This window comes from Rattus norvegicus, chromosome 4 (assembly GCF_021556685.1).
Source record: "Rattus norvegicus strain SHRSP/BbbUtx chromosome 4, alternate assembly SHRSP_T2T, whole genome shotgun sequence".
In the NCBI taxonomy this organism is placed as follows: Eukaryota; Metazoa; Chordata; class Mammalia; order Rodentia; family Muridae; genus Rattus; species Rattus norvegicus.
Window position 1 is genome coordinate 147,689,579 of NC_141537.1, and position 11,859 is coordinate 147,701,437.

Here is an 11,859-nt window from a genome sequence, read left to right on the forward strand (position 1 = left end):
CAAGTCCCAGCGGTCCCAGCGTGAAATCGCCTCAGAGATCTGAACATCCTTCGGCTCTTCTTCCCTGGTCCTGCCCGAGATGGTCCAGCCCGGAAGTGCTGTCGGGGACTGCGGCTGCGCCTCTCTGGAAAGGGCAGGCGTCCCGGGGCCGGGCACTTCCGCACTTCCGCTTTCCGGCCCAGACAGCGCCCGCGATGGTGAGAGACCAGGGGCTGGGGGCCTCCCTGTGTTTTGCCTGGAGAGGCTGTGGGTCTGGGGAAGATGCTGCTTGCTGCTAGGGCTTGCGACTGGAGGTTGCCCTGGGATGAGGGGGCACAGTGAGGATGGAGAGGCAAAGGGTGGGGCGAGGACCGAGGCGAGGAGGAAGGGGCGAGCTGGGAGGCTCTCCCAGGGCAGAGCAGGCCCAGAGGCTTCCAGGTTGGGAATCCCGGGCAAGAATGGCCTCTCTCCGAAGTTTGGAGGAGGCAGGAGACGGGACTGCTAGGCCTGTGGTGGTGGCTTGCAGTTGAGGTAGTAGGACCGCTGAGGAATGCAACGGGACCTCCTCTCCCTCCACGGTAGAGATTCGCTAAGTACAGCCCCCTGTCCCCGCCTGTCTCATGGTACCTCAAAGCAAGTGTCCACTTCACCTTATTACCTTCTCGGCCTTCCTGGAAGCCTTGCCTTTCAGCCCCCAGTGAAGGTTCTGTGTCGCCTCCATGCAGACTCCTTCCTGGGTGTTCAGTACCGTGTTGACCTTAACGTGTGTAAATTTTGATAGCCGCTGGTCCTTCCCTTCCAGGGGATGCTCGGCTCTGGTATCTGTGGGTGTTCCGTGCAGTTGTTCCCTGCAAGTTCCGTCTCTACCTACTGCTGTCCCTGGTCAGCTTTAATGACCTGAGTTCTGAAGCCTGGGCTGCTTGTCGCGCTCCTGTGAATACTGTCAAGGGAGAGACTTCGAGATTAGACCCTCTTTTTCAAAAGTCGTCTACTTTTCTAAGCTTGTTCCTGTGTCCTAGGTCCTAACTGGTTTCATTCCTCAGTGTGAAAGCTGTTTTCCTTCTGTCTAGCTGAGGAGCTAGCTTTGTGTGTTTTTAAGCATTCAAGTTTATTGTACGACTTCTTCAAGCCACTAAAGGGTAAATAGTGCAGGTTGGCCATCTAAAATTTGGATTTCTTTCAATGAACTTTGACAAGGTAATCATGTAGCCACAATCGAGGTAAAGAACAGTCTATCACTTTTCTGACGGTGCTTGCCACCCCACACAACTAATTTTGCCTTTCCAGCTTTGCCTCTTCTTGGTTGACATATAAGTAGGATTCTGTAGGGTGTCGCTAGAAGCCACTGCTGAGCTACATGACCGTTGGTTTTTAGCCCTTCTCCCCTCTGTCTGATGTGTGTCTGCCCCTGTGATTGCTGTGCTTGTCTCTGCTGCCGCACAGAGCTTATACTCTGTGCCTCTTCTCTGCCACAAGTCTCACTTCCCTCTCCATTCCATTCTCCAGAGAGCCTCCGTGTAGCTGTAGTCCTGTGACTTCCTCCTCAGAAAGTCCCAATGCTTCCCGCTACATTGAGAGAGAAACTCAGTGGAAAGCATTCTAGACTGTCTAGGGTTTTATCCCAGCCCACCACTGCAGCCTGCTTGCTCCGTGTGATTGAAAGCAGTTCTCACACACAGAAACCTTCACTCGTTACCACTTGGGAAGTCTTAATGCTCTTTTGTGTAAATCCAGCCCTGCTTAGGTTAGTTCATTTACACTACAGAAAATTTGTATGACACTATGTATAGGAAGGAGGTACTGAGCTGGTTACAACCTGCATGACTGAATTAAAGTTAACGTCTGTAGACCGTGAGAGTTACAAACTAGTAAAGGAAATCTTATTTGACAAACTACATGGCATTCTGTTGTGAATTATATGTAAAGTGAACATACCATAACCTATAACAAATGCATTGCGGGGGAAGTCCACAAGGCCATTTTGAGGAAGGAAGAGGCCTTCTCTACTGAGCTGATCTCTGAGAGACTGACCTAAGTAAGGAGGAGGAAAGCCTGAAGATGATGCCTCTCGGCATGTGATAGGCCCTGAGGGGAGAGAAAACTTGACCGAGACAATGCAGCTGGCCATTATAGCTGACCTCATCCACTCTGCTGAGAATGTCTGGGTTCTACTTTTTCTCATTGTAAAATCATCCTGATCTGTATGTGGTGAAAAACAATTTCTTTAGACAGTATAGACTATTTTTAAGCCTAGTTAATTTTATACTTGGCCCTCAGTCAGCCCTTGTGATCCTCACCCAGTTGAGCTGTTTGAGGGTAGAGGTGATCTGACTGAATTCCCAGCACATTCAGGGCATGGGTTGATACTTCTGTCAATGTAATAAGCAGATAGAGACGTGGATCCTTCTAGATCGGTATTACTTAGCTTTGGCACTGATAATGCTGCGTAATTCTGTTCTGCATGCCAGGATATTGGGCAGCATGCTTTGCCTGTGTCCACTTATATCTATAGTACCCCTGTCTCCAGGTCAAGACAGTCAACTTTTTCTTCAAACTTTGTGAATTGCTAAGCCAAATTATTGACTGCTGGGAACTGCTGCTCTAGATCTTGATTGGACTGCATCTTGAAGTCTGGGTATAATCTGTTCTGTGTGACAGCCATGCCTGAAGTCATCAGTAGCTTCAGTGGAGGGGCTGACTTTGTTTTGATGAGGCAGATTCTGATCCTTCCTCTGTCTTGACTTTATTCCTGCAGACTGCCACTCTCCGCCCCTACCTTAGTGCCGTGCGGGCCACACTGCAGGCCGCCCTCTGCCTGGAGAACTTCTCTTCCCAGGTCGTGGAACGACACAACAAGCCAGAGGTTGAAGTCAGGTAGGGAAGGAGGTCAGAGTGGGCTGAGGAGAACAGCTCCCAAGAACAAACCCTGTCCAAAGGGGGCAGAAATCCATGCTCTTGGATTGTCAGGATACCTTAAGTAACATTTGTCTTGTTGCTAGATGAATAGTTGTTCCTGATTTGGTTAATTCCAAAACAGGGTCATAGGGCTCCCATTCAAAACCCATGGGAGACGTACCCCAAAGTGTGCCCCATATCATGCATTACTGAGCCCACTGGCAGCTCCAGAAGATGTCACAGGATTTAGTTCCCAGAGATGATACCTCTAAACTTTATAATGTAAGGATCAAGACTTTTTTTTTTTTTTTTTTTTACTTTCTATCTTTAATACTCTCAGACAACTTCGGCCTTTTTTACACCCATACACTCTGTATTTTGAAAGTATTCTTGACTGGTTTTCGTTTCACAAATAAATATTCTTCCTCTTTGAAATTTCACCTGGCAAGGAGATGATTTAAGACTGCTAATCCCTGGGGTTGGGGATTTAGCTCAGTGAAAGAGCGCTTGCCTAGGAAGTGCAAGGCCCTGGGTTCAGTCCCCAGCTCCGGAAAAAAAGAACCAAAAAAAAGACTGCTAATCCCAGCACATGGGAGGCTAAGGCAAAAGAACCACGGGGAGGGGGCTGGAGAGATGGCTCAGTGGTTAAGACCACTGACTGTTCTTCCAGAGGACCTGAGTTCAAATCCCAGCAACCACGTGGTGGCTCACAACCATCTGTAATGAGAACTGATGCCCTCTTCTGGTGTGTCTGAAAACAGTTACATACATAAAATAAATAAATCTTTAAAAAAAAAGAACCACAGGGAGGGACAGCCAGCCTCAGCTACACAATAGGCTTCTTCAAGAAACCCAAAGAAGGGGCTGGGGATTTAGCTCAGTGGTAGAGCGCTTACCTAGGAAGCGCAAGGCCCTGGGTTCGGTCCCCAGCTCCGAAAAAAAAAAAAAAAAAAAAAAAAAAAAACCAAAAAAAAAAAAAAAAGAAACCCAAAGAAGCCAAGGGCGTACATCTGGGGTGTACATAGTTGAGATAAGCCACGTTACCACATTCGATGATAAAGGTATTCTTTTGCTGGGTATTAAACCCAGGTCCTTGGGTCATGCTAGGCACACACCTTACAGCTGAAGCAAAGCTCCATCTCCAAAGTAATTTCTATGGCATTAGGGTGCACTGTTATTTGAGATACATGATGAACTGTGTGTTATTACTTGATATACATGGTTTTCACTAGGCGTTTTCAAATGGTGACAGTTCATAGAGCACAGGTACCTTTAGAAACACATAGTCAATTGCATCAGCTTGGTTCTCTGATTCTGTGTTTTTAGGAGTAGCAAAGAACTCCTATTGCAACCTGTTACCATCAGCAGGAATGAGAAGGAAAAGGTTCTGATTGAAGGCTCCATCAATTCTGTCCGGGTCAGCATTGCTGTGAAACAGGTGAGTTACCAGGGAGGGAGGCAGAGTTAGGAGTGCTCTTTACAACCAAGGACCAGTGGAATGGTTAGAGAGCCAGAGTCAGAGCCTGTTTCCATGAATTTCCTTGGGATTATTGGCCCGAGAAAACAGGTATAGCCAAGTAAGGGGGCACATATTTGTAATCCTAGCATCTGGAAGGCTGAGACTGAAGAGGGAAAGCCCACGAACAGCCTGGGCTACTTGGTGAGTCCTATCTAAAATAAAATAGAAAGTGGGTCAGTAGAACACAACCACAGCAGCAGCCCTATCCTAGGGCTTGCTCTGGATCCCAAACAAGGAAATATGGCAGGCAAGGCCGTGGGGTCAGTTAGGTGTTGGAGCAGAGAAGGTTTCTAACAGGTGATGGCTATGTCTTCTTAGAGTAGTTCCAGCACTGGTTTGATAGTCAGTTTCTGAAACTGCCACTTCATTTAAAAATAGAAGGTACAACACATGCACATACAGAATTCTTTAAAAAAAAAAACACCCAGACCGTCCAATTCTAGCTTGTCTTCCAGAAGCAGCTGTGTAGGCCAGCAGTGTGTGGGATGGGACATCCAGAGTCAGGAAAGAAAAATGCCAACAACTGTCAAAATTAAAGTTCTGTCTACCAATAATCACCCAGACAAATGTCATTTTCTTTGTGTATTTTCTCTAGTAGTTTTCTAGTTGGAGGACATACTTGTAGGTCGCTTATCCATCTTGAGTTAGTTTTTGTATGTGGTGTAGATTGGTGTCTAGGGTCATGCTTCCACATTAGAATGTTCAGTCGTGAGAATAATTTGTTGGAGAAATCGTCACCATTGTGTGACCTTGGTGCTTTTGTTGGAATTCAGGGGATTATAAATATTTGAGTTTCATTCTGAGCTTTCTGTTCAATTCCAACTCATATATGTATAAGATAGAATTTCCATTCCTTTCCATATTTCTTTTTTTTTTTTCTTTTTTCTTTTTCCTTTTTTCCGGAGCTGGGGACTGAACCCAGGGCCTTGCGCTTGCTAGGCAAGCACTCTACCACTGAGCTAAATCCCCAACCCCTCCATATTTCTTTAGGCAGTGTTTCCCAAATGCCTACCACATCGATCTGGGCCTTTCTGTCTCTGACAGAAAACTCAAGTGGTTATTTAAAGTTTGTTTTAAATTTGAGCTCTATTTCTATTTCCACTTTGGGAAGAAACTATGTATCCTAAATGGAAAAAGAATAACATTTGCCCCTTCTCTGCAGACAACTCTCAAAATAGCAGTCAAAACAAAACAATGTTGCAAAATTCAGATTAGCTACTTCTTGCCTAGGAGAGCTTCAGGGTTAAAAAGACGAGGAGCAGGCAGCCGGCAGCGGGCATCTGATTACCCAGATGCAGGTGTAATTGGAAGAGCTGATTTGGTGGTTGTTGGATTTTAGTAATGTTGAAGCAGACACTCTTGAGGAAGTCTCCAATATCCACATCCCATGTGTCACTGGTGCTGAGAAAAACCACTAGTGTCCTGAGGGTATTCCGGAAGCTTGTAATACAGGTGTGGACTCCATTGGGACTGATGAGAGTCTGGTGTGAGATGCACTCAGTGATACTGGTTAAGGGAGACTGACCCTGGGAGGACTTCTTTTCATCATCAGCAGATGCTGTAATTCAAAAATCTTTGGTCCTGCCAAACCTTTCAGCAGTGTCTGTTAGCCTGGGGAGGCAATGGGACCAGAAAACCAGGCTCAGGGCAGTTTGGACATTAGTGTTGACTTTAAAAACTGTCTTTCTCTTTTGCTGTTGACAGGCTGATGAGATTGAGAAGATTTTATGCCATAAATTCATGCGCTTCATGATGATGCGAGCAGAGAACTTCTTTATCCTTCGAAGGAAACCTGTGGAGGTGAGACCTGTTTATTTGTAATTCCCAGGATTCTGTCTGCGTGTGCCCCAATGTTTGATTTTTGTAGTATTTGGGGATGGAACCCAAGGCCTTGCACTGCTGGACAGGTTACTGTGCTACACCCTGGTTCTGTAGGATTGCAGCCTTTGGGCTGCTGCTTCTGGTTAGGGTTTCACTGCCTGGGCTGAGTCAGCCCATACAGTGCCCTCCTCCTCCTCAGAACCTCGGGCCTAGTCCCAGACAAAACAGTGATTTTAGAATCCTTCCTGCTGTTGGTGGTGTGCATGCTTGTACAGCGTGGGGGTGGCTAAGGTGGGAGAATTGTGAGTTAGCAGTGAGGCTAGGCACACTGATATGGGGTAGTGTGGGGAACACAAAAGCCAAACAAAAACTTTCCTACCAACTGTGAAGTCCAGCCTCTCCGTGCCACAGTCAACAGTGAATTGCTTGTTGTCTGCCTTTGTACTTAAGGTACTGAAAGGTATGTCAGCTCCCTGCCAAGTCTCCCTGGTGACCTGGCAGACACCATCAGCCAACACACCGAGTGTCAGCCTCTGTGTTCTTCACCCTGCTCCCAGTCCTCACTCGAACCTCGGGGCCACTAGAGTGAGTGAGCCCTTCTTCCTCACACAGCTCCTGAAGCAAACAGCTCCAGTCCCATCCTTTTCCGTGTCAGTTTTCCTGTTGTTTTTACTATTGAATTGGTGTCTTTGAAATAAGACTTCTGGTTCCTTTACTCCCTTGGCTCATTTCAAATACAAGGCTATTTGTGCCACGAGGACATCTGGTCTGGCACACGATTTTGAATTGGGTTCAGTTGCTTGGGTCCAGCAGATGCACAAATGTACACTCGCCCCATACCCCAGCACCACCCCCACCCACCCAAGCAAGTTTGGATTGCTGACTGAGGGGTAATATATAGCTCAGGAAAAAATGGAGGCCGGTTAGAAGTCTTTTGAGTGGGGAAAAGATTTGACAACTAGGCATCCCTGGGGGGCTAATTTTGTCTTGTCTCTTCCTTCCCCGATGGCTTCCCTCCCTAGGGTTATGACATCAGCTTTCTCATCACCAACTTCCATACGGAGCAGATGTACAAACACAAACTGGTGGACTTTGTAATCCACTTCATGGAGGAGATCGACAAGGAGATCAGTGAGATGAAACTGTCAGTCAATGCCCGGGCTCGTATCGTGGCTGAGGAGTTCCTCAAGAACGTGAGTTGGGCCTCCCTCCCCTCTTGATGCCAGGGGTGGGTTTTGTGATGGCACTCGAAAGATAGTCCTAAGTCTCTTCAGACCCAGAGAATGACTAGCCAAGATCTTTGAAGCACAAGGCCAAAGATTTCACCCTTGAGAGCCACAAGGCATTTTCTATTTCTCCAAGACTGGGAGGCAAGTCACCGATGGAAATTCCAGTTCTACACAGTCTTTACCTGTCCTAGTTCAAAGCCCCAAGTGAGGAAGATAGAGTGCTTTGTGAATCTTCTGAGACCAGAAGACAGCCCACTTCTCGAACAGACTTAAATATTTTTCTTCAGTGTCTGTTTTCAGGCTCGTTACTATGGTTTCTTCAACATGTTTCCCATTACTCATGGTTGTGGCCATCTAACTGAAAGGCCTGGAGTGCTCAGAAGAGGTGGATTGTTTACTCTGTGGAGCTGGTAGCATCGTTTTGTCTAGAGATTCAGCACATACTCCTGCCTTCCTTACAGTCTCCGGTTTGGTTTGTTGATGCATTCCACTCAGGGCTGTCCGATCCCTCCATGGTAGAGTTAGTGTTTATCCCTACTGGTGCATACAGAGCCAGCCCATGGGAGCTCAGAAACCTAAAAGTGGAAATGACACCCACTTCCCCTGGGGTTTAATTATCCTGTGGGTGGCCAGCACACAAAGCAGTGTTGTTTATACTCATAAATCAGACCAAGTGAGGGCCTGGCTCCTCTGCCTCCTCCAGGCATGTCAACGAAGTGCTCAGCTAAGCCTGGTTTCCTCAGCTGTGGCCTGAGTGCTGTTCATATGCACCTTTCAGGGAGTTGAGCATTAAGATCACAGAGTGCTTAGTACACTCCAAGTATGGAAACAAACGCCACAGTTCCAGGACAGATCATAAAGACTCTCTAGGTTCATTTGACCAAAGGGAATTGTCCCAATCTAGTATTTAACTTAATTACTTGATCACTTATAATTTGTATGCATGAGGAGAGACAGACAGGCCATGGATCCCAGAACAGGGCCAGTATCCAGTCTCCCGAAGCTGGAGCTATGGGAGGTAACTGGCGATCATGCTGGCCGCTGACCTCCAGGGGGAGCTGTGTTCACTAAGCTGTTTTCCCAGCCCCTAGAAGTTAATATTTATTGTCCAAGGCTCTGGAAGTGAAGCTGCCTGTGCAGCGTCCACCTAGTAACTGGGAGGAGAGGAATATGAAGCGGGGTTTCTGGTTTAAGCATCTACAGTAGGGCGACTGGTGGTGCTGCGGTGTCAGCAGGCAGTGTGTGTGGCTGAGGGGCTTTGTGGAACATGGTAACGCTTGCCTCTGACAAGGGTTGCCACCAGGCAGCTGCAGCCTGCTACTGCACCATTGTCCTGCTTCTTCTTCTGGAGCTTGGAGTTGAACGGAACTGAGGGCTTTGCTTGTTCTGCCCAAACCCTGGTCTCTGTCTCCAGCTTGCTTTTTATTTATATTTTGAGTTCAAATCTCACTGTGTAGTCCCAGGAGTCTTGGAATTTGCACTCATCCGGCCTCAACCTCTGTAGTAGCTGGGATTGCAGGCTTATATAACCAGGCCAGAACAAATTGTTCTGAACCCCCAATTTGGATTTGGTAGTAGCATCTGTTGTCTTCAAAGTCATAAACAATTCATAGCTTTGAACATCATGTGGCCCAGGCTCGGGCTGTGCTCAGTCATTGAGCAGGGTCTGGTTTATAGTACCCAGGATTGTCCTTGGCACACTGCGGCTACCTGAAGCAAAAAGCATTTTCTTCCTGTCTCTTCCCTTCCCCATTTTTCCCTCTCTTTTGATCTTTCTGGGAGGAAGGCAGAGAAACAGGTAGCCTCTGCTGCCCCTGAATTCACTGTGGCTGAGTGTGGCCTTGAACCTCCTGATACTTGTGCCTCCACTTTCCTGAGTGCTAAGATTGTGAATGTGTGCAGCCGTGGGGGTCAGACAGCTCTTCTAAGGCCTATTCTGGTTTGACAATCACCCAAAGCTTAACATAGGATAACATAAGGATAACATAAAACCTTGTCCTTCTCTCCTTGGCTCCCTGAGCCCTCCAGCCCCTCACACATGGGCCTGTATCTAAAGCAGCTTCAGTTGCTAAGCAGGCTACAGGGAAGTCCTCATTTTTTCTGCTTTGTTTAATTTGTGTGTCAGTATCTTCAGATCATTGCTAATGTCTGGCCAGATTAAGAGCGTGTTTGTGGGACTGTAGAGATGATTGGGTGGTTAAGAGCACATGTTGCTCTTTTTGGGGAACCTGGGTTTGGTTCCCAGTATTCACATGAAGGTTCACAAAGAAAGAGTATGTTCATGAAGTGCCAAAGGCTGATCTGGCTCTCAGAGACCTGAACAGCAGCAGCTCCCCAGGACACAGTAACCCCACTCATTGCCTGTCATTCTCTCTGACAGTTTTAGACCATCTAGCTGGATCTCGCAGCCTTCCCCCTTGGCCTCCCCTGTGTCTCTGCGTCTGCGAAGGTGTCCTGGAGTCACTCCCCGGAGCAGCGGTGCAGCAGCAGCAGCAGCAGCAGCAGCAGCAGGAAGCTGGGTTGGGTGGGCATTGGATGCGGGAGGCGGGTGTGGTGAGCTTGCTGGCTGTGCAGAAAGGCAGCAGTGGACCTGCCCCATGGCCACATGCGTCTGGTCTGGCTAGCTTCTGATGCTCAGTCCCCTGGGCCGGGACAGCCTTTTTTTTTTAAATGTCTTGAAACCTAAACTCTGTGCTTGTAGAAGACTGTAACCTTTTTTGTCTTTTTTTTTTTTTTTTAAACCAACCTCCACCTCCAGTGGCTGTGACTGGCCCCAGTGATTGTACCTTATTGGTCGCTGTGGTCTGGGCGGGCCTGGAGCCAGAAGGCGACTATTTTTCCCCAGAGCCACCCCAGGTGGGGAGAGAGGGAAATTTCAGACTATAGTTTTTTTTCTTGCTGTCTTACCCACAAGCCCCCTTGGGCCTTGTAGAGGTGGTATGGACCCTCTGCTAGCTTCTTGAGTTCTGCCTGAAGATGCCCACTGCACTGGTTGGGAACAAGGGCTGATTCCATGATTGCTGGGCAGGCCTAGGAGCTGGGGTCAGAAGCCAGGCAAACTTCTGGCCGCAGGGACTGCCTGGTGTCCATCCAACACCCTTCCAGCTGAGAGGCCCCAAGGTTGGCCCATCTGGGTACAGTGCCTGTGCTGGAGGTGCAGAGGTGAGTCCTGCCTGCTCAGGCCCCTCTGCTCCCATGCTCGCTGTCTCTGATTCTGATCAATTCCCCCGCCCTAATTAAAGTCTTTTTCTGCCCCTTTGGGGCTGCATGAGGTCTGTGCTCTGTGTGTATGTGCGAAAGGATGTGTGTTTTATTTCCTGGAGCCTTGTGGCTGGCGCTTGGATCTGGAGCAGTCCAGCAGACATTTGTGTCATTGATCCCTGCCAAGGGCCCCAATCGACCTTCACTGCAGCCAGTCACCGCCGTTCTGAAGGTGGTTTCTGCCTGCACAGAGATGCAGTGGTCTCCACATCCTGCTTCCATACTGGCTGACAGGGAACCCAGAAACCACAATCCCAACTTGTGAATAAGAAAACAGGCTCCACAGCCCTAAATTGCTTGCTCCAAATTTCCCATTCTGTGAGCAAGAGGAAGACTTCTTCTGAAGCAATCATTCCCCACACTACCTAAAAATCTTGGTCTGATCGTTACTTAGCAGGTGTTGGGTGGTAACTCAGTATTGAACGTGCTCGGGGAGTTCTGTCAGATGATGTTGACTCCTGAGGCAAACGGTCCTTTCTCATTGTTTCCTGACACATAGAGACTACTTGTGAACTATAGAGCATTATCCCTGTCACACAGATGCTAGTAGGTGAACAGTAGCTGATCTCTACCTTCTGTTTAATTGTGTGGGCTGGCCATCAGTCCTGACATCCAGTCCTACTTTGACAAAACTCAGTTCCAGTCAAAATGAGGTCTGTCTGCAAACAGGCAGTGAGAGTGCTGTTCCTGGTTGGAGGAGGGATGGGGCCATAAGTATGCTTACAGGAGAGGGTATCAGGGAAAGCTGGAAAGTACCTGGCCTCGAGCCAAGTGTGGTAGCTCACACTTGTAATTCTAGCACTTGGAAATTGGAGACAGGACCACTTCTGTGAGTTCTAGGTCATGCTGGAAGCACAGTCTCAAATGGCATGTATGTGTGTGAGAGAGAGGGTGCTGAGCTTTTTGGATGGGCAACAGAATATTTGCTGGGGTTTGGGGAGAATTCCCAGTGTTGGGATTGAACCCAGGGCCTTGAGCATAGTGTGCAAACCTACCACTAGGCTATATCACCAGTCCCCAGAAGAGTCTTTTGAAAAGAACAAGTGTTAAAGGAGGGGTGGGGACAGCTTGACTGGTTACCATGCCTTTATGACACTACCTCTGTGACCTGCCTTATTGAATTAGTTAGGTCCTTTGTGGTACCTGGCTTTCTTT

The 11,859-nt window shown here is 47.9% G+C and overlaps 1 protein-coding gene across 1 annotated transcript; it reads left to right on the forward strand.

The window, feature by feature from the left end:
• Positions 1–164: 164 nt before the first annotated feature.
• On the forward strand, positions 165–10,714 carry Arpc4 (actin related protein 2/3 complex, subunit 4). Its single transcript, NM_001106615.2, is given in 6 exon segments — positions 165–197; positions 2,735–2,853; positions 4,201–4,312; positions 6,098–6,193; positions 7,237–7,407; positions 9,824–10,714. Coding segments are annotated over 6 exon segments (507 nt in total). The 5' UTR covers positions 165–194; the 3' UTR covers positions 9,830–10,714.
• The last annotated feature ends 1,145 nt before the right edge of the window (positions 10,715–11,859 follow it).